This window comes from Pseudorca crassidens, chromosome 1 (assembly GCF_039906515.1).
Source record: "Pseudorca crassidens isolate mPseCra1 chromosome 1, mPseCra1.hap1, whole genome shotgun sequence".
In the NCBI taxonomy this organism is placed as follows: Eukaryota; Metazoa; Chordata; class Mammalia; order Artiodactyla; family Delphinidae; genus Pseudorca; species Pseudorca crassidens.
This window is the reverse complement of record NC_090296.1, coordinates 42,420,454-42,443,514: the sequence shown is the minus strand read 5'-3', so window position 1 is coordinate 42,443,514 and position 23,061 is coordinate 42,420,454. Positions and strand designations below refer to the sequence as shown.

The window sequence follows — 23,061 nt, the reverse complement described above, 5'->3', positions numbered from 1 at the left end:
CTTAAAAAATGACAATGTGTAAATGCATTTTGGCTGTTGGTATTCAGCTGCTCATCCCAAGACTCATTAAAATGCTTCCTAGAAAGTGTGTTTTAGGTGAATAGATTCCTGTTAGAGACACCAGAAGGTGAAAATGTGCTAGTGTCATTTCCAGGTAAGGGCATTAGGCATATTAACTCTAGCTTCCCTGAGAGCTGTGTTTCCCACTGACTTGGAAGGAATTTGTTTCTAAGGTAAACTTCTCTGTAACCCGAATTATTTTTAGAAGTATAGGCTGTTCACCCTAATTATTCCCAACCAGTGAGACTTTTTATTCTATATTTTCTATAGGGTCAGTGAAGCATAGCATTATGGCAACCCTGGATCCATCGTATAAGAAACAAGCAGTGTGTTCAGTTGTGGGGCTAAACCTTATTTTTGCATTGTGTAGAAATAGATTAACAACACACAGCTGATACGTTCTATCAACACCACCTTATTTTTCCTTGAATTTTATTATTTTTTATACAGCAGGTTCCTATTAGTTATCTATTTTATACACATCAGTGTATATATGTCAATCCCAATCGCCCAATTCATCACACCACCACCACCACACCCCACTTTCCTCCCTTAGTGTCCATACGTTTGTTCTCTACATCTGTGTCTCGCTTTCTGCCCTGCGAACCAGTTCACCTGTACCATTTTTCTAGATTCCACATATATGTGTTAATATATGATATTTGTTTTTCTCTTTCTTACTTCACCCTGTATGACAGTCCCTAGGTCCATCTGCGTCTCTACAAATGCGTCTCCCAATTTCGTTCCTTTTTATGGCTGAGTAATATTCCACTGTATATATGTACCACATCTTCTTTATCCATTCATCTGTCGATGGGCATTTAGGTTGCTTCCATGACCTGGCTGTTGTAAATAGTGCTGCAGTGAACATTGGGGTGCATGTGTCTTTTTGAATTATGGTTTTCTCTGAACACCACCTTATTTTTAATGTAAGCACTTGATCCTTTCAGAACCCGTTCACATTTGATTGTCACAACAACCTGTGAAGTCCCCAGGCCAAGTGTTGTATCGCCTGTTGTCAGATAAAGAAACTGAGGCAGGGTCAGGTGGCTCATTTAGCTTGTCTGAGGTCACAACCAGCAAGGTGTTTGGCCTTACAGGTATTTGACAGTTGTTCTAGTGGTCTGCCCACAGCTCTCTGCTACCAACAGACCGATTTTATTTGGAGGTTGCAGTAAGTAAGTGCAGCATCTTACTTGCATATAAAGAGCAGCCATCTTTTAAGGAACGGTCTTCTCTTCAACTGGGCTTGCAGGTTGGGGAGGAAGGAAATCCTCACCACCAGTCAGTCCTATTCTCTCTCTCTCTCCCTCTCCCCTCACTCATACACACACACTCACACACACACATTTGCCCCCCACCTTCCAACTTACTGATAAGCTGGTACTTACTACATGATTATCTGCTAGTTAATGATATAAACTTTATCCAATACACAATAAGCCTTTTCAAAACAATAAATTAAAAACATTTCTGATCTTCTTCTTTTCCCTCTTCACTCTGCATTAAAGGCTTGTTTCTGGTAATGACCAGAGAGTAGTCAAATGTGAGGCTGTTTAGTTGTTTTTATTATTCAGGAATTTATCTTCACTCATATGAGGTGTTATTTGGATAGCAGACAAATGTGGTTTGCTATCCAAATGTGATCTGGTTTTAAGTCTTTCTACACTAAAAAAGGCATATATGGTTAATTAAATAAATTTCTCTAACAAAGCATTTCTCTGAAATAATGAAGGAAAATGGCATTACTCTTTCTCGCGATGGTTGCTGGGATTTTGCCTCTCATGCAGCCGGCACATGGCAGACACACAGATTCTGTGAAAGGCAAAATTGAAGTGGAACAATACAGCTGAACACCTGCAAAATAAGTGGCCAGAAGTATTAGCCACTGTTTTACTTTGCTGAGCAATGGTTTTCTAATTATTAGCGCAAGAAAAATAAGGGGAAATTTTTTTCCGTGTGGGACTCAGTTGACTCCTCTGAGTTGACTCAGAGAATAGGATTGCCTTGACCTCCAGGAAGCTGCAAGGATAACCAGAAATGGTTTGCGTTGCTACGGGGAAAAACTGTTCGGCAGCTCTGCTTTACTTTTGTTGCGGGGGGGTGGGGGGTCCTTAACCTTGTGAATTAGCAAACTGCCTAAAAATTATGGAAATGTTTTTAAAGAAATGCATTTGTGTCCTCCTGATTAGGCTAACTTTCAATAGCATAAGTGGTTCTTGATTTTGGCTGTTAGTCTCAGTGGGGAGTTTTAAAAAATACCCACATCTGGTCCCACCTCATTCCAATGACTGAATCTCAGGTTGGCCCAGGCATCTGGGGTCCAGGTGATTGTAATGTGCCTCAGAGTCAGGGACCAGGGGACCAGACTACCACAGCGTGGCCTCTTAGATAGTGTTATCAGATGCCCGCCTTTTCAACCCAGGTCAGTCAGGGTTCAGCCCTGTCACCACCAAAGAGGGAGCTGGTTGTGCAGTTAGGAGCTGAAGTGTTGCTAAAATTAGGCCGCGAGGGTATCATATCCATGATGGCACAGTCCTGGCCCATTTCCAGGTCCTGCCCTGAAATAGGGGGCATTCTAACTTTCAGAAGGGAAAAATGTTATCACCCAGTTGAAAGAAACCCTTAAATGAGAATTGTCAATAATTTTCATCAGTGAGTTGCTGCTCTGTACTTTCAGACTTGAAAATTAGCTTCCTCTCTAGTGGATTAAACATCCCTCACTCCCCATCCCACCCTGCTTGTTAGGAACTTGCAGGGCAGGCCTCGTCTTTGGGTGGATGCACTGTGAAGGGATGTCCCTTTTGGCAGTGGTTCAGACTCATTTCCATCACCCATCGCATTACGCAGATTGTGAAGGATCCCCATTATGGGCCAAAAACGTAATTCTTATCCCCTGCCCTTCCCTTTCAGAAGATGTGTGCTGCTTTTGGCATATATTTTTGTAAATCCCACGAAGGCTCTCCTCTTCTCCCTTTCTCTTAAGAATGCCTGCCTTTCAGGAACCTACACATTTTGAAAGTAATGCAGGGACGTAGCATTCTTGTGGAAGTAATCACTTGAATATACAAATCATATGCAGATATTAACCATGTTTAATACTCTCTCCTTCTGTAATTGTAGGAACATTACACTTTTGCACTATCTCATAACTATTGTGGAAAATAAATACCCCAAGGTTCTCAATCTAAATGAGGAGCTGCGGGACATTCCTCAAGCAGCAAAAGTAAAGTAAGTACTTAGAGTGAATTGTTTCAGTTTTTAAAATCCGTTGGACTGTGGTTTAGCCGTTGAGATAGTTAGCGTTGCATGAAGAGGGTCCTTCTGTTTGCTTTCCCCTGAACAGTGTATGAAATAAAGTTTGAATAGTATCCATGTCACTCAGATGTTTTACATGAGTTTGAATATACGGTGAATATACGGTTGACTCTTGAACGGTGGGGTTAAGGGTGCCGACACCCCCCGAATCCCCACTGCACAGCTGAAAATCCAACATATAACTTCATAGCTGACCCTTCCTGTGCGGGGTTCCTCAATACCCGTGGTCCCACATCTGAGGATTCAGTCAACCGCAGATCATGTAGTACATAATTATTGAAACAAAATCTGCGTATAAGTGGACCCGCACAGTTCACACCTGTGTTGTTCAAGGGTCACTGTATACTTGTTCTAGCTGTTTCAGAATATTCCTGGATGCAGTTTCTGACTTCTACAAAACCTAATTTTCTGAGTTATGAAGAGTCTAGGGAAGCAGTGTGGTTTCACTAGTAGTTGGAAAGGGTGGTTCTCTTAAAATACAGGTGGGAGCACACTTAGTTAAATGAGGATATGAGGATACATGTTTAAGCAAATGGAAGTCCTGCAGGTCAGGGTGTTGCTAGTAATTTTCCCATGTGTACACACTCCCAGAAACCAAGCAACCTTTTAATGGAAAGCAGTCTTTATGCAAATGAAGGAACTAAAAATAAAGTGGAAAATCACTAAACTTTCCCCACAAACTTCACACCACTTTTCAGAGACCTCATGAGGGGTAGGCACTTTTCCTTACTGTTCTTCCTGCTTCCTTTTGCCCCCACCCCGCCTTTTTAAAAATTTTTTTTTTTTTTCGCTGTGTTGGGTCTTGGTTGTCCCTCACGGGCTTTCTCTAGTTGTGGTGCATGGGCTTCTCATTGCGGAGGCAGAGCACGGGCTCCAGGTGCGTGGGCTCAGTAGTTGTGGTTTGCGGGCTCTAGAGCACAGGCTCAGTAGTTGTGGCGCACGGGCTTAGTTGCTCCACAGCATGTGGGATCTTCCCCGACCAGGGCTCGAACCCGTGTCCCCTGCATTGGCAGGCGGATTCTTAACCACTGTGCCACCCCTTTTTTAAAAACATATTTAAACTGCATCTTTTTGCAGTGATTTTAAAAAGCCTGATGAGCAGGCTAATTTTTTCCCTCTGTAGAGTTTGGTAGAAGTGTACCATGTAAGACATGAAATTAAAATGTTGAAGTAAATGAAGTGTCAATGAATTTGTTTACATGTGAATTCTCTGTGAGAATTCAGTTGTAATCTCTCATGTTTAAAAGCTGTCAAATAAAAAGCATTATGGGAGAAGCCCAGGAAACTTTCTCTGTTTAAAAAAAGTCAATGAAAATGAAAACTAATTAGTAAAACTTTAAGAAAAATCATTGTTGATTGAAATTTAGGCCATCACCTTGTAATATTCATACTACCACAGCATTCATGAAAAGCAATATAATAACGATGAAGAGCACAGCACACACGATTGTGGATCGACTGTTTCTTTGCCTTGTCCAAAGGGAGGCACACATGGCAAGAAATTTATTTCCACATACAGTAATTTGCTTAAGTGAGATTTTTGTGATTGAAACATGACATATTTCTATTCTGCCCTTTTTAACCTATAAATATTATACCTGCTGGCTGTGGAAAACAAAAAAAAACCCATAATTCCATACCTAAATTTCATAAGTTTAAAATGTTGCTGTCTTTCTGTGAGATCTGAACACTGAAGGGAATTTTAAACATTTAAAATGAAGTAGTGTGGACTTCCAAGCATGAAATATTTAAACTCATCATATATTTAATACAATAAGTGTAAGTCCCATGTTGGTTACTAAAATGTTGCCATTTACAACAGCATGACTGAGCTGGACAAAGAAATAAGCACCTTGAGAAGTGGCCTGAAAGCAGTAGAGACGGTGAGTATGTTTCTCGTTCTAATTCCCAGTCCCTTCACTCTCTCTGGTGCTGGTGATGGCATCCAGCAGAGGAGTTGCTGGTTGCCTTGGCATGCAGGATAAACATTTATTGTTTAAACAAAAGAAAAAAAAATGCAACAGCGAAGAAGCAAAGGCAGGCTGTGTTTAGCCTGGTGATGCAGTGGCAGGCAGCAGGATGTCATGGGGGCATCAGGGGAACAGGAACTGGGAAATCGGACCCAGAGTTCCACCACTTTCCTACCTGTGAGGCAGGACTCATGAAAGTGGATTGGCTAGAGACTCTTCAAGGTCTTCTCGGTGTTTCTGTTTATAAATGATGTTTACTCTCAGACCAATGGAACTTCTCTGTTGTCTTTGAGCCGGTGCCTTGGGGTGTATTCTTTGAGCACTTTGGGGGTACAGTCCATTCTCAAGGCGAGGGGATCACGATGACTCAGAATCCTTACCCTCCAGGTGTTAACAGTGGCCAGGAGCAGTCAGTCCAGTTCACCTCCTATGTGATGACAAAGGTGCCTTGAGGAGGATCGGGGATTTAGGTTAGCCCGAGGCTTCGGGAATGGCTGGCGTGTGTGAGAGGAAGCTTCTCCTCTGGACGAGATGAAGTTTGAGCTGTGGCTTAGAAGGAGGGTAGGGTGAACTTAGGTACAGAGGAGGGAGGCTGTCTCAGCTATACGAGATGACCTGGGCCCGGGCTCCATGGAAGGAAAGCAGGTCAGGGTGCCGGAGGCAATGGAGCCGGTGGAACTAACCCAGACTGTGAGGGCGCAGTGCCCCGTGGGTACTGCACAAGGGCTGCTGACAGGGCGGGGGTGGGTCAGGGTGAGAAGCCTCTCTCGGGAGAGCAGAGCTCTGGCCTGGCACTTGGTGAAGGAGGCTGGTCTGCAGGCAGCTCGGGAAGGTGCCCCACAGATCATTTATTAGTAACACCAGGAGGACCCTCCTCCTTTTTTAAAAATAAATATCTATTTTTTATTTTGTCTGCATTGGGTCTTCGTTGCCGCTTGCCGGCTTTCTCTAGTTGAGGCGCGCAGGCTTCTCAGTGCGGTGGCTTCTCGTTGCGGAGCATGGGCTCTAAGTGCGTGGGCTTCAGTAGTTGCAGCACCCGGGCTTCAGTGGTTGCGGCACGCGGGCTTCAGTGGTTGTGGCTCGTGGGCTTAGCTGCTCCACGACATGTGGGATCTTCCCGGACCAGGGCTCGAACCTGTGTCCCCTGCATTGGCAGGTGGATTCTTAACCACTGCGCCGCCAGGGAGGTCCCACCTCCTCCTTCTTATAATCATAAAATTGTGCCATAGAAAGTAGTTGACATCATTAAAGAAACAGCTCTAATAAAAATTAGAGTCACAGTGTCTAACCTTTTCTATTTTTAATAAATTAAGGAGCCTGTAAGGTTTTCTTTTTTCCCTATTTTGGGGGAGGGGGTAGGGGTGGGTCGCTGTTTAAAAAGAGCAGTAGATACTCTTTTTTCCAGCCCCTGTGGGCTGAGAGACTGTGAGTGCGCGTGGAGGACGGTCCTCAGCTTTCATAGGCCAAACTGGATAAGGGCAGTTTGAGACAAGGCTTGTGTTATAGTCTTCACTCTGCGGCCATTTCCTCCCGGTGGAAAGCTTTCTTGAGACTAGCATGGCAGTGACTGACAGTCCTAAAGCCTGACAATGGAGGCTCTGACCCCTGCATCTGAGCTAGTTCAGAGCAAGGCATGAGAGAGGGGTCCCAAGGAAGTTATGTGTTTGGGGGGTTTATTAAATGTTGTTTTGCTGAAATCCCTCTAGCCCCTGGGTCATGTACAATGTAACACGCTCTTCACAGAAAAGGGGCTACAGAGGCCTCCCCCTTCCTCTGGCAGCTTAAATGTTAAGAGGAAGGAAATATTGGGAGGCAGACTTTAATCTGTTGAAACATTCATGTGTCCCAGTTGTTCTTTTCACAAATTGATTACATTGCTTGAAGGTATCAAAGACAGAATTCTTATGGAATTATACATTCATGAAACACTTTAAAATTGCTTTCACATCTCTGCACCTCACACACATACATACACTCCCTTTCCAGGTCAAAGAGCTAGGATTGTGGCAATTTCTTTTAATCAGGGCAAGTTTCATGATTTATAAGGGTTTCCGCTTCTTTTCTTGCATTTGATTCCCATGATGATGTGTATATTACCCTCCTTTATTTATTTATTTTTAAACATCTTTATTGGATTATAATTGCTTTACAATGGTGTGTTAGTTTCTGCTTTATAAAAAAGTGAATCGGTTATACATATACAAATGTTCCCATATCCCTTCCCTCTTGCATCTCCCTCCCTCCCACCCTCCCTATCCCACCCCTCTAGGTGGTCACAAAGCACCGAGCTGATCACCCTGTGCTATGCGGCAGCTTCCCACTAGCTATCGATTTTACGTTTGGTAGTGTATATATGTCCATGCCACTCTCTCGCTTTGTCACACCTTACCCTTCCCCCTTCCCATATCCTTAAGTCCATTCTCTAGTAAGTCTGTGTCTTTATTCCCGTCTTGCCCCTAGGCTCTTCATGACTTTTTTTTTTCCCTTAGATTCCATATATATGCGTTAGCACACGGTATTTGTTTTTCTCTTTCTGACTTACTTCACTCTGTATGACAGACTCTAGGTCCATCTACCTCACTACAAATAACTCAATTTCATTGCTTTTTATAGCTGAGGATTATTCCATTGTATATATGTGCCACATCTTCTTTATCCATCATCTGTTCATGGACACTTAGGTTGCTTGCACGTCCTGGCTATTGTAAACAGAGCTTCAATGAACATTTCAGTACATGACTCTTTTTGAATTGGTCATTCTATTTTTAGTTTTTTGAGGAACCTCCATACTGTTCTCCATAGTGGCTGTATCAATTTACATTCCCACCAACAGTGCAAGAGTGTTGCCTTTTCTCCACACGCTCTCCAGCATTTATTGTTTGTAGATTTTTTGATGATGGCCATTCTGCCCGGTGTGAGATGATATCTCATTGTAGTTTTGATTTGCATTTCTCTAATGATTAATGATGTTGAGCATGCTTTCACGTGTTTGCTGGCAATCTGTATATCTTCTTTGGAGAAATGTCTATTTAGGTCTTCTGCCCATTTTTGGATTGGGTTGGTTTTTGATATTGAGCTGCATGAGCTGCTTGTAAATTTTGGAGATTGATCCTTTGTCAGTTGCTTAATTTGCAAATATTTTCTCCCATTCTGAGGGTTGTCTTTTCATCTTGCTGATGGTTTCCTTTGCTGTGCAAAAGCTTTGAAGTTTCATTAGGTCCCATTTGTTTATTTTTGTTTTTATTTCCATTTCTCTAGGAGGTGGATCAAAAAGGATCTTGCTGCGATTTATGTCATAGAGTGTTCTGCCTATGTTTTCCTCTGAGAGTTTGATAGTTTCTGGCCTTACATTTAGGTCTTTAATCCATTTTGAGTTTATTTTTGTTTATGGTGTTAGGGAGTGATCTAATTTCATACTTTTACATGTACCTGTCCAGATTTCCCAGCACCACTTATTGAAGAGGCTGTCCTTTCTCCACTGTACATTCCTGCCTCCTTTATCAAAGATAAGGTGACCATATGTGTGTGGGTTTACCTCTGGGCTTTCTATCCTGTTCCATTTATCTATATTTCTGTTTTTGTGCCAGTACCATACTGTCTTCATTACTGTAGCTTTGTAGTATAGTCTGAAGTCGGGGTGCCTGATTCCTCCAGCTCCATTTTTCATTCTCAAGATTGCTTTGGCTATTCGGGGTCTTTTGTGTTTCCATACAAATTGTGCCTTTTTTTGTTCTACTTCTGTGAAAAATGCCAGTGGTAGTTTGATAGGGATTGCATTGAATCTGTAGATTGCTTTGGATAGTAGAATCATTTTCACAATGTTGATTCTTCCAATCCAAGAACATGGTATATCTCTCCATCTATTTGTATCATATTTAATTTCTTTCATCACTGTTTTATAATTTGCTGCATACAGGTCTTTTGTATCCTTAGGTAGGTTTATTCCTAGATATTTTATTCTTTTTGTTGCAATGGTAAATGGGAGTGTTTTCTTAATTTCACTTTCAGATTTTTCATCATTAGTGTATAGGAATGCACGAGATTTCTGTGCATTAATTTTGTATCCTGCTACTCTACCAAATTCATTGATGAGCTCTAGTAATTTTCTGGTAGCATCTTTAGGATTCTCTATGTATAGTATCATGTCATCTGCAAACAGTCACAGCTTTACTTCTTCTTTTCTGATTTGGATTCCTTTTATTTCTTTTTCTTCTCTGATTGCTGTGGCTAAAACTTCCAAAACAATGTTGAATAATAGTGGTGAGAGTGGGCAACCTTGTCTTTTTCCTGATCTTAGTGGAAATGGTTTCAGTTTTTCACCATTGAGGATGATGTTTGCTGTGGGTTTGTCATATATGCCCTTTATTATGTTGAAGAAAGTTCCCTCTATGCCTACTTTCTGCAGGGTTTTTTATCATAAATGGGTGTTGAATTTTGTCGAAAGCTTTCTCTGAATCGATGGAGATGATCATATGGTTTTTATTCTTCAATTTGTTAATATGGTATATCACATTGTTTTGCGTATATTGAAGAATCCTTGCATTCCTGGGATAAACCCCACTTGATCACGGTGTACGATCCTTTTACTGTGCTGTTGGATTCTGTTTGCTAGTATTTTGTTGAGGATTTTTGCATCTATGTTCTTCAGTGATACTGGCCTGTAGTTTTCTTTTTGGTGGCATTTTTGTCTGGTTTTGGTATCCCGGTGATGGTGGCCTCATAGAATGAGTTTGGGAGTGTTCCTCCCTCTGCTATATTTTGAAGAGTTTGAGGAGGATAGGTGTTAGCTCCTCTCTAAATGTTTGATAGCATTCACCTCTGAAGCCATCTGGTCCTGGGCTTTTGTTTGTTGGAAGATATTTAATCACAGTTGTAATTTCAGTGCTTGTGATTGGTCTGTTCATATTTTCTATTTCTTCCTCATTCATTCTCGGAAGGTTGTGCTTTTCTAAGAACTTGTCCATTTCTTCCAGGTTGTCCATTTTATTGGCATAGAGTTGCTTGTAGTAATCTCTCGTGATCCTTTGTATTTCTGCAATGTCAGTTGTTACTTCTCCTTTTTCATTTCTAATTCCATTGATTTGAGTCTTCTCCCTTTTTTTCCTGATGAGTCTGGCTAATGGTTTATCAATTTTGTTTATCTTCTCAAAGAACCAGCTTTTAGTTTTATTGATCCTTGCTATCATTTCTTTCATTTCTATTTCATTTATTTCTGATCTGATTTTTATGATTTCTTTCGTCCTGCTAACTTCGGTGTTCTTTTGTTCTTCCTTCTCTAATTGCTTTAGGTGTAAGTTTAGGTTGTTTATTGAGATGTTTCTTGTTTCTTAAGGTAGGATGGTATTGCTATAGACTTCCCTCTTAGAACTGCTTTTGCTGCATCCCATAGGTTTTGGGTCATCGTGTTTTCATTGTCATTTGTTTCTAGGTATTTTTTGATTTCCTCTTTGATTTCTTCAGTGATCTCTTGGTTATTAGGTAGTGTATTGTTTAGCCTCCATCTGCTTGTATGTTTTACAGATTTTTTCCTCTAATCGATTGCTAGTCTCATTGCATTGTGGTTGGAATAGATACTTGATATTATTTCAATTTTCTTAAATTTACCAAGGCTTGGTTTGTGACCCAAGTTATGATCTATCCTGGAGAATGTTCCATGAGGACTTGAGAAAAATGTGTATTCTGTTGTTTTTGGATGGAATGTCCTATAAATATCAATTAAGTCCATCTTGTTTAATGTATCATTTAAAGCTTGTGTTTCCTTATTTATTTTCATTTTGGATGATCTGTCCATAAAGTCCCCTATTATGATTGTGTTATTGTCGATTTCCCCTTTTATGGTTGTTAGTATTTGCTTTAGGTATTGAGGTGCTCCTATGTTGGGTGCATAAATATTTACAATTGTTATATCTTCTTCTTGGATTGATCCCTTGATCATTATGTAGTGTCCTTCTTTATCTCTTGTAAGAGTCTTTATTTTAAAGTCTATTTTGTCTGATATGAGAATGCTACTCCAGCTTTCTTTTGATTTCCATTTGCATGGAATATCTTTTTCCATCCCCTCACTTTCAGTCTGTATGTGTCCCTAGGTCTGAAGTGGGTCTCTTGAAGACAGCATATATACACGTCTTGTTTTTGTATCCATTCAGCCAGTCTATGTCTTTTGGTTGGAGCATTTAATCCATTTACATTTAAGGTAGTTATCGATATGTATGTTCCTATTCCCAGTTTCTTAATTGTTTTGGGTTTGTTATTGTACGTCTTTTCCTTCTCTTGTGTTTCCTGCCTAGAGAATTTCCTTTAGCTTTTGTTGTACATCTGGTTTGGTGGTGCTGAATTCTCTTAGCTTTTGCTTGTCTGTAAAGGTTTTAATTTCTCATTCAAATCTGAATGAGATCCTTGCTGGGTAGAGTAATCTTGGTTGTAGGTTTTTCTCCTTCATCACTTTAAATATGTCCTGCCACCCCCTTCTGGCTTGCAGAGTTTCTGCTGAAAGATCAGATGTTAAACTTATGGGGATTCCCTTGTATGTTATTTGTTGTTTTTCCCTTGCTGCTTTTAATATATTTTCTTTGTATTTAATTTTTGATAGTTTGATTAATATGTGTCTTGGCGTGTTTCTCCTTGGATTTATCCTGTATGGGATTCTCTGTGCTTCCTGGGCTTAACTATTTCCTTTCCCATATTAGGGAAGTTTTGAACTATAATCTTTTCAAATACTTTCTCAGTCCATTTCTTTTTCTCTTCTTCTTCTGGGACCCCTATAATTCGAATGTTGGTGCCTTTAATGTTGTCCCAGAGGTCTCTGAGACTGTCCTCAATTCTTTTTGTTCTTTTTTGTTTATTCGGCTATGCAGTATTTATTTCCACTATTTTATCTTCCAGGTGACTTATCCATTCTTTTGCCTCAGTTATTCTGCTATTGATTCCTTCTAGAGAATTTTTAATTTCACTTATTGTGTTGTTTATCATTGTTTGTTTCCTCTTTAGTTCTTCTAGGTACTTGTTAAACGTTTCTTGTATTTTCTCCATTCTATTTCCAAGATTTTGGATCATCTTTACTATCATTCCTCTGAATTCTTTTTCAGGTAGACTGCCTATTTCCTCTTCATTTGTTTGGTCTGGTGGGTTTTTACCTTGCTCCTTCATCTGCTGCGTGTTTCTCTGTCTTCTCATTTTGCTTAACTTACTGTGTTTGGGGTCTCCTTTTCGCAGGCTGCAGGTTCATAGCTCCCGTTGTTTTTGGTGTCTGCCCCCAGTGGCTAAGTTTGATTCAGTGGGTTGTGTAGGCTTCCTGGTGGAGGGGACTGGTGCCTGTGTTCTGGTGGGTGGGGCTTGATCTTGTCTCTCTGGTGGGCACGTCCACATCTGGTGGTGTGCTTTGGGGTGTCTGTGGCCTTATTATGATTTTAGGCAGCCTCTCTGCTAATGTATGGCGTTGTGTTCCTTTCTTTCTGGTTGTTTGGCATAGGGTGTCCAGCACTGTAGCTTGCTGGTCGTTGAGTGTAGCTGGGTCTTGGCATTGAGATGGAGATCTCTGGGAGATTTTCGCCATTTGATATTACATGGAGCTGGGAGATCTCTTGTGGACCAGTGTCCTGACGTTGGCTCTCCCACCTTAGAGGCACAGCACTAACTCCTGGATGGAGCACCACAAGCCTTTCATCCACATGGCTCAGAATAAAAGCGAGAAAAAGGGAAGGAAGGAAGGATGGAAGGAAGGAGAAGGAGGGAAGGAAGGAGATAAAATAAAGTTATTAAAATAAAAAATAATTATTAAGAAATAAATTTTAAAACGTTAAAAAAAAATACAGACGGACAGAACACACTCACAAAAAGAGAAAAAGGGAAAAATATATCTTTTGCTCTCAAAGTCCACCTCTTCAATTTGGGATGATTCGTTTTCTTATTCAGGTATTCCACAGATGCAGGGTACATCAAGTTGATTGTGGAGATTTAATCCACTGCTCCTGAGGCTGCTGGGAGAAATTTCCCTTTCTCTTCTTTGTTCGCCCAGCTCCTGGGGTTCAGCTTTGAATTTGGCCCCGCCTCTGTGTGTAGGTCGCCTGAGGGCGTCTGTTCTTCGCTCAGACAGGACGTGGTTAAAGGAGCCGCTGATTCGGGGGCTCTGGCTCACTCAGGCCGGCGGGGAGGGAGGAGTACGGAGTGCGAGGCGAGCCTGCGGCAGCAGAGGCCAACATGACTTTGCACCAGCCTGTGGCACGCCGTGTGTTCTCCCAGGGAAGTTGTCCCTGGATCACAGGACCCTGGCAGTGGCGGGCTGTACAGGCTCCTGGGAGGGGAGGTGTGGAGAGTGACCTGTGCTCACACACAGGCTTCTTGGTGGCTGCAGCAGCAGCCTGAGCGTCTCATGCCCGTCTCTGGGGTCCGCGCTGATAGCCGCAGCTCATGCCTGTCTCTGGAGCTCCTTTAAGCAGCGCTCTTAATCCCTTCTCCTTGCGCACCAGGAAACCAAGAGGCAAGAAAAAGTCTCTTGCCTCTTCGGCAGCTCCAGACTTTTCCCCGGACTCCCTCCCGGCTAGACGTGGTGCACTAGCCCCCTTCAGGCTGTGTTCATGCAGCCAACCCCAGTCCTCTCCCTGGGATCTGACCTCCGAAGCCCAAGCCTCAGCTCCCAGCCCCCGCCTGCCCTGTCGGGTGAGCAGACAAGCCTCTTGGGCTGGTGAGTGCTGGTCGGCACCGATCCTCTGTGCGGGAATCTCTTTGCTTTGCCCTCTGAACCCCGGTGGCTGTGCTCTCCTCCATGGCTCCGAGGCTTCCCCCCTCCGCCACCCGGAGTCTCCGCCCACGAAGGGGCTTCCTAATGTGTGGAAACCTTTCCTCCTTCACAGCTCCCTCCCACTGGTGCAGGTCCTGTCCCTATTCTTTTGTCTCTCTATTTTCTTTTGCCCTACCCAGGTACGTGGGGAATTTCTTGCCTTTTGGGAGGTCTTAGGTCTTCTGCCAGAGTTCAGTAGGTGTTCTATAGGAGCTGTTCCACGTGTAGATGTATTTCTGATGTATTCGTGGGGAGGAAGGTGACCTCTGCGTCTTACTCTTCCGCCATCTTGAAGCTTCCTGCCCTCCTTTTATGAGTGAAGAAACTAAGGCCCAGGCTACTTGCCATGGATAAGTACCAAATCAGTGGTAGAACTGAATCAGAACCGCTAGCCTGTGACCTCTACTGTCCTGCTTGTTAGAATCTCTGCCAAAGCAGGTATGGAAGAAAACAGAGATCCAGATAGGTCAGTAGGTACACAGAATAGTTGTCACTGAGACCCTGGAGTCAGGCAGACGTGAGTTCAAATTTTGATTCTATCACTTATCAGCCACTTGACTTTGAGCAAAGAATTTAATCCCTCTGAACCTCAATTTATGTGTCTGTACGATTGGGATAATAATGCCTCACTTATAGAGGTTTTGTGGGATGAAATAAGAAGATGCATCTGGCCATGGTTGAAATTATTATTGAAATTGATTTGAATAATCTGTGTTCATCACCATCGTAATGGCGAATATGGATGATTAATGAGACACAAATACTCCTACCTGTCTGCTCACAAAATCCAAATGGTATGGATGAGAAGAAAAACGGCGTTATGGTGCCAAACGCTGCAGTTGAAATTCTACTGACCTAGATATCACAGTTCAGGAAATAAGTAGACTTGGCAGAGATGGAGAGAAGGAAAAAATAAAAAGTACCAGAGCTCTGAGCACAGAATATCAACAGTCAAATTCTCTTGCTTTCAGTCACACACCTTTTGAATCCAATTTGCTCTCCATTATTTGTTTAACTTCTGTTAATTTTATCCAAATGCTAATCTCCTTACATTCTAGAGCCAGTATACAAAATCACACCAATAAAGTACTCAGATGACTGGTTAAATTGCATTTTGAAACTGTGTGTGGGCACACAGGCTTGGCTCTGTCAGGGTTGGTGGAAGGGCAGGGGGAACTGGACTATCATAAAATGTTTTACACTAGTTTTGATGGGTTTGCCATTCTGACTTATTAAATTTGAGGCATAAGGAAAATGAGACAAAGGCGTGTCTGTGTTTGAAGCCTACATTGACATTATCCATTTCCTGTGTTTAAGGAGCTGGAATATCAGAAGTCTCAGCCCTCACGGCCTGGAGATAAGTTTGTGTCTGTTGTCAGCCAGTTCATCACGGTAGCCAGTTTCAGCTTCTCTGACGTTGAAGATCTTCTAGCAGAAGCTAAAGACCTGGTAAATTTCCCCTTGCGCACTGAGTGTTGCTTGACAGAGCTGGTACTTTCAGATATTATAAGTATACTTTCGTTTCTAGGGCTGTGATCAGTTGAAAAACATGCTTTCTATCTAACTGGCCTTTAGGTTAGTAAGACCTTGAAGTATCTGAATGGTGTAAAACAAGTAAATACTTTGACAGTTTTAAATATTTTGATAGTTTTTCCCTTGATTGTTATTATAATTATCTCTGGGAAACAGAAAAGAGTGGATTATGAAAACCAAGGGCAGGATGAAATGTGACATCAAGGTATGACTGAGGCCTTGTGCTTCAGAAACTTGTAAGATGCTCGCCCGAGATAGAGACTTAGGAGGGCAGGATATTCCCTCTTTAAATGTCTAGAAGAACTTACTAAATGATAGGCACTTTAATTCAGAGCCTCATTGCAAAAGACATTTTTTTTTTTTTTGCGGTACACGGGCCTCTCACTGTTGTGGCCTCTCCCATTGCGGAGCACAGGCTCCGGACGCACAGGCTCAGCGGCCATGGCTTACGGGGCCCAGCCGCTCCGCGGCATGTGGGATCTTCCCAGACCGGGGCACGAACCCGTGTCCCCTGCATCAGCAGGCGGACTCTCAACCCCTGCGCTACCAGGGAACCCCAAAAGGCATATTTTTAATAAGACTTTTTTAAAAAATGAATTTTGCTATTAGAAAATCTTGTTTTCCTGTAAGGGAAGAGTTTTCATTGGCAAATATCCAACACCTTAAAATCCCCCTGCCCCATCTCTCCGTCTCTGTCTCTCTCTGGTTATTTCCTCTTCTAAAATTTATACACATTCATATACATGTGCACATTCTCTTGTCCCCTTCTCATTGTTAACAAATGTCATTAAGCTGCTATCCACCCTACTGAGTTCCTCCACACTGCCCATCTCTCAGTTGTGACAACACTCTTTTGCTTTAACTTGAATCTTTCCTTTGAAACTTGAGTAATGAATCTCATTTTTCTGTGGTCCCCTGTTCAATTGTAGATATGGATGATTGTAAGTGTACACACATACTCATTAAAGTTCAGAAGTAGACTATGTTAAGATACACTAGCTAATCTCAACATTGAAACCCCACCTCCAATGTTATTAAATAAATGCAAGACAAGATATGTTTGAACGACTGTTGTTAGAGGTCCAGCCCCTGGTACCCCTGATTGAAATCAGTGAACTGATGTCAGCAGCCTCCCCTGTGATGGCCCCCACCTCAATCTAGGCAATACAGTACCTACTTCATCACGGGCTCAAACATTTTTCTAAGAATCAACTGAATAGTTAATTTTTGATTTATACAAACTCTACTTTTTTTTTTTTTTCAATTTTAGTGTGGGAACTTTAGTCTGGGACTAGTTTTGTTCAGATTTCTAAGACTAAAATATACATGACTTCATCATCACTAGAATTCCTAGATAAAAAGATCATTCAGGATGGCTTTGACATGCCTGAACGTCAATGTTTTAGAAACTCAATTGTAGTCTATCTGTTGCTGTTATGTTCATACCAGAACTTTTAGAAATTAGCTTATAAAACCATGCAGCAACTGAAGCACTGCATGTGGTGTATGAAGAATGTCGTATTTTTCCCTTAAGAGCTTAGTTTCTAATAAAATATTTCCAAATAAGTAAAAGGTTGAGAACGCCTCGATGAAGAGAAAAATGGTAAAAAAGCATTATTATAAATTTAAAGATATGAAATATAAAACAATTGAAAATTGTCTTATTTAAGAATAAATGTTGAAAATATTTCCTTTACAGAGATAGGATCGCCAAAATGTCAGGAAAACTTAACAATATACTAAAGACAAGTAGTGCAAGAAAAATAAAAGCAATTAGACCATGAAGTATTTATGCAGTCCTCCCCAACCTAAGAGTTTCAAACTGTGAAGAAAATGAAAGATCTGGAAATTTTGAAGTAGTTGATTAGGCATAGGGAGTAAGAATTTGTTTGACCTTGAAGTTAGAAACACCGTCCGTTGTAGTTTAGATGTAATAGCATTAGATCCTTACAGAAGGAGATATAGTTCTAAAAAACAACTTGACTGGCATTGAACAGTATTTGGATGGTCATAATAATGCTAAGACACTTGAAAGCATACTATCTCGAGTTGTGAAGATAACCAGAAGAACTAAAAACAGAAATGTTAAAACTAAAAAGACTGGCTGTGCTATTTTGTTAGCCTATATATTTTTTAATTTAATTTTTAAAAATTCGCCCTTAATATTTTGCATTTTATCTGTTTTTAAAAGATTTGCCTTGAAAGGGGTTCTAAAACAAAGGATTTAGAATAAAATTGTATTCTCAGTTATGAATTTTGAGTTGCCTTAATGATTCCATAATCAGTGAGTGTTTTCTAATTGAGGCCCAGGAAGTACAGTAATACCCATATTATTTATGATTAGTAAAAGCAGCTAAGAAACACTGTATCCTATTTGCTTTTGATACTAACTACATGGCACCAATAAATGATACTAAACTACTTCAAAGAAAAATTAAAAGTACAAGTTTCCTTACCCCTGCTGAGTTTGCTCTTAGTTTTATATCCTGAGGAGTGCTCTGCCCTGTGATATTCTGCTTTCTTGTTTTTACTACTGTTTAGTTAATAAAGAGTCATAGGATGTAATCATAGATGTTAAGCTGAAATGAGGTGGACAAGGATAAATGGTTTCACAAGTCGTGGAGTATTACATTTTTTCCTTTAGAAGCGATTGATAGACACGTTCAGCAGCCAAAGATAAATCCAGCGAGTTAGTTATATTTGACTCAATTTGACCTTGAGCCCCTTGAGAGAGATTGATATTTATGTGATCACGGCGTTCTCTTGGAAGACTGAACTTCTTAAAACCTTCTTTCTTCCAGTTTACTAAAGCAGTGAAACACTTTGGGGAAGAGGCTGGCAAAATACAGCCAGATGAGTTCTTTGGCATTTTTGATCAGTTTCTTCAGGCTGTGTCAGAAGCCAAACAAGAGAATGAAAACATGAGAAAGAAGAAGGAGGAAGAAGAGCGCCGAGCTCGAATGGAGGCTCAGGTAAGTGGGTGGCCAGTTCCACCCCCAGAAAGTTCTGTTGCTGCATCTCCTTGGTTTTTAGGAAGCGCTCTGCCGTGCTGGCAAGAAGGAGGGCATCAATGTCCTATCTAGAAGGCTGCTGGGAGTTTCAATTGGTAGAAAGTTTCTCTTGGGCAATGTGGCAGTCTATATCCAAAGCCTAAAAATATATATCCCCTTCCTTTGATCTGGAGTTCCACTTCTTAGAAATCATTCTAAAGAAGTAATCACACATGTGCACAAAGAGAGCAGCAGTCTTTATGATAAGCCCTAACCTGGAACAACCTACCCGTTTACTGACTGGGCATTAGTTCTAAATGATGTAATAGCTACATAGTGGACTGTTTACACAGTCCTTAAAAGTCATGTCTTTAAAGAATATTTAATGATGTGAGAAAGCTTAGATAACAATGGTTATCTCTTGATAAACAAAAGGGGAAAAATTATCCTTAATTCTTTAAGGATATCTAAATTTTCTATAATGTGTGTGTATTATTTGGCTCTTAATAATAGTAACTCTTGCATAGCAGGTTCCAGGCATCCACAGTAGATACAGGCTTAGCCTTTGATGTCAGGAACGTGGCCTAATGAGCATTTGCTTTAGTGTCTCTATACCATCAAAGAAACCAATATTTGGGGTCTATTTAATAGTGATAACTTTCTTATTCCATCATAGAAATATGAGTAGCCTTAATTGCTCTCTTTTTAACTAGAATATCATGGGGTTTACCCAGATTCTAGACGGCAAGAGTCTAATCACAAAGTGGTGGTCAGTTTTTTCATTGTTCCTTGCTTCTCTGATGAGCCCTCATGTCCCAGTCATCCTCTCTCATGACATCCAAGGGGGCTGGCAGCTATCAACAAATGTGGCTCAGTGGACTGAAGCACCATCATGTTCCACAGAATTCATCTCCACTCAATACAAAACACAATATTATTTTGACACTTCTCTAAGAGGTCACTTTCCATTTGCAGCTCAAGGAACAACGCGAAAGGGAACGGAAAATGAGGAAAGCAAAAGAGAACAGTGAAGAAGGCGGAGAGTTTGATGACCTGGTTTCTGCTTTGCGCTCAGGAGAAGTGTTTGACAAAGACCTTTCTAAACTGAAACGGAATCGCAAGCGCATTACCAACCAGATGACGGACAGCAGCCGGGAGAGACCGGTCACAAAACTTAATTTCTAATTTCCCTTGAATACTTTTTTAGAAAGCTCATTAGCGGCCCTTTGAAGTGACTAGAACTTTTCATTACACTGCCTTGCAATCCAAACAGTGGCAATTTCTCCTTTCATCTGCGAGTGAATGCGTGAATGTGTGTGTATGTACATGTATGTGTGTGTATATATGAAGAAATGTATATAGAAATCTGAGAGTTGTCTGGAGACCTATATGTTTGGTTAAAAAAAAAAATCTATGTTTATGTATGTGCTCAGAACCCGTTTGTGTATATGCATTCATATTGAGTGTGGCTCATCTTCTTCCCCTGAACACCATGACTGTTCAGAAGCACAATACTATCTCCTCAAAGAGATACAGAGACATTCCCTAGAGTAAAAAGAAAAAAAATAAAGCTTGAGAAATATTTTACGGTTTCCAAGCTTGATATACTTTGAAATTATTTTCACTGGTGAAACTGGTGTTGGAAAAATATAGATTTAAAATGGTTTTTGATAGTTGACAGTATGATGCTGGTGCATCGCTTCAGTAGTTGATAGGACCAGCTTAGAATTTCTGACATTGATGTGGGGATGCAGTCTGTAAATGTTTATTGAGAACATCTGGCACAAAATCTGAATTATGTAGAATGTCAATCAGAGTTCTTTTATATGTTTAAAACTTGGACATCAATTTTTCCCCCCTAATTTCATCGAGTTCTCTGCCAAGCACTCTTAATGATTTCTTTACATTGCTTTTGGAAAGAACACTATCTAAATGCAATCCATGCTCTTGTTAAAGAACAAAATTACCATAATGTGCTTGATTTCCTAACAATATAGACCTATAAACTCTAAAAATAAAATTTCCCACCCAAGACTTACAAGGAGGAATTCTCTGAAAGGATAAAAATTATTTTAAAAAAAATTTTATGGGGTGCATTTTTTTTTTTTTTTTTTTTGGTATTTTCTGTTTTGTAGGACAAGCTGCATCTTCTGTAAATATAGGTCTGGACTAAAGGACATTTAGTGAATGCACAAAATGTCAACACCACCAACAGAGATGCCAAGAGCTATTTATCTCTAAGTATGTTTGATGTGATTTGCTGTTTATATGTTGTCATTTTAAGTTGTGTGTCAGTAACGCTACCTGTAAAATTTCAGTCCAAAAGATAAAGCTCTCAGGGAGAAATGAATAAAAACAATGAACATTAGAAAATAAAATATAGATGCTTACCATTAACCTACCAACTCTTAATATCCTTAAATTATATGATATATAAAGAGGACTGTTACTTTTTTTTTTTTTGCTTTGCTTTATTTATTAGTAGTGGGAGAGGGGAGCTAAGGTTCTCTGTTTTCTTTCCATTGATCCTGTTGTGGTTGGGTTTCCTGTGGAGAGAGTAGTTTGTCCTATTGCACTAGAACATTATTTACTCACTAAATTGAGTTTTTCGGTCAATTAACAAATATTTATTGAAACACCTACTATTGTGCCAGGCATAGTAGGGCTACAGTGGTAAGCAAGACAGAGCCCCTGCCCCCAAGGAGCTTATGCTCTAATGGGGACAGTTAAGGGGCAAACAGAATACCGATGCGTGCGCTGTACAGGAATCGTGCTATTTAAAAATAATTTGTATAAACTATAATGCCTAGCGCAGATGGCAAGGTCTCTGCGCTACATGAAAGCTGTGAAATAGCGCTCTAAGAGTTGGCAAGAGCCGTGGTTTTACGTTTTTTCCCCCTCACTGCAAACTTAGCAACTTTCTACACATTATATGGATGACTCTAGCAAATAAAACAGTCACAAATACACAGCAGACGTCGCGCTCCCCCAGCTCCTATGTACCAAGGTCTGCAAGTACACCACATTAAAGGTGCAGACGAGACTTTGCTCAAAAAAGCTTGGAGGTGAGAAGGAGTGGGATGTGCTATGTCTGTTCCTTAACTAAAGTGCCTCTATATATATTCTTTTCTATTTAGAGCAGGAGAAATTTGATCTGGCTCAAGTTTGGAACTGTCTTTTGAAAATGGCTTTGTTTTACAGTTTAAGGAATGGACAAGTGGAGGGAGAGTCACATAAAGGAGCAAGTTTGTGTAGCATGTTCCTCTCGCCCTTTTTCATCATCCTCATTTTGACATGGCCATCCTGGTAGGCCTTCTTTGCCATTTCCATTTTTCGTTTCTTTCCCAGAAAGCTGTGTGCAGGTAATTCCACGTGCCATTGTTGAAAAAAAAAACCTACTTTTTAGATTGGTGCTGGTGTAAGTAGCCACTTTTTCCTCTCTTGGGTGTGTATTTTAAAAGTTTTTTGTTTGTTTGTTTTTTTAAATTAATGCCAAAAAGAAAAAGCATTATAATTTGTAAACTTAATTGTATGTCTTGTATCTTATTAGCTTAGTAGTTGGAACCACTTAGTCTTTAGGCACGAGACTGTTGTTATAGTACCAAGAAAAAATGTTGTGTTATGAGACTGTAAATTTTTTTTAAATAGCAACATGCAATAAAGAGATGAATTCATTAGGTGTTATGTATATGCTCTCTATGAGTTATTAAAACAGCATTATCAAACTTCTTTGCACTTTCCACCATTAAATTGAAATATTTCAAGTTGTTTACTAAATTAGAAATGATACATTTTTTAAACCTGTACATACTGGGCCTAGAGAAGTATAGTTTTCTGCTATGGCAGTGTTCAGGATGTCCACAGACTACTATATACTACCTCCTTCTGTAACATGTTTTTGGTATAACTCTATGTGTTGAACAGTTTCATGGTGGAGCTACTGGTGAAATTATTCAACTGGGGATATAGAAAAGGGTCTCTAATCTCTACAGTCAAAATCTTTTTCATTTTGAAGCATTTCCTTTTAAAAAATTAATTTATGATATAGGTCAATATGGGAAGCATCACCATATGGAAGAAGGAGTGCGTATTCTGTTCTCTGAAAATTGGGACTCTCAGCCCCACATCACTTCGGTTTCCTGGCCATTCTCTACCCAATTCGAAGTCAAGCTGAAAACAAATTATCCTAGTGGTTGCTAGAGAATCCAAGCACTTCTGATCTTGAGAGTGGACTCATAATGTTCTTATAATTGCTAACATCTTGGTTTTTTCTACCTAGTCCCTGGATACTGCACAGTATCCAAAGACTACTTTGTTCTTTCACACTGGCATCCAGACAGGAGAGATCCTGCTGCATGGTCAGCAAATTTTATATTCCTCCCTACAATCATGGGGACCTACATACAGAACCATC

At 40.5% G+C, this 23,061-nt stretch overlaps 1 protein-coding gene across 4 annotated transcripts in view; it reads left to right on the top strand.

Moving 5' to 3' along the window:
* The window catches only part of DAAM1 (dishevelled associated activator of morphogenesis 1), a 179,176-nt gene extending 156,850 nt beyond the window's left edge, over positions 1–22,326 (top strand). For all 4 annotated transcript variants that reach the window (XM_067734604.1, XM_067734602.1, XM_067734603.1 and 1 more), the window contains 5 exons: positions 3,184–3,291; positions 5,201–5,261; positions 15,442–15,573; positions 18,459–18,629; positions 19,623–22,326. In XM_067734604.1, the coding sequence (XP_067590705.1) occupies positions 3,184–3,291; positions 5,201–5,261; positions 15,442–15,573; positions 18,459–18,629; positions 19,623–19,832 (682 nt within the window). In that variant the 3' untranslated portion in view covers positions 19,833–22,326. The remainder of the gene's footprint in view (positions 1–3,183; positions 3,292–5,200; positions 5,262–15,441; positions 15,574–18,458; positions 18,630–19,622) is intronic.
* The last annotated feature ends 735 nt before the right edge of the window (positions 22,327–23,061 follow it).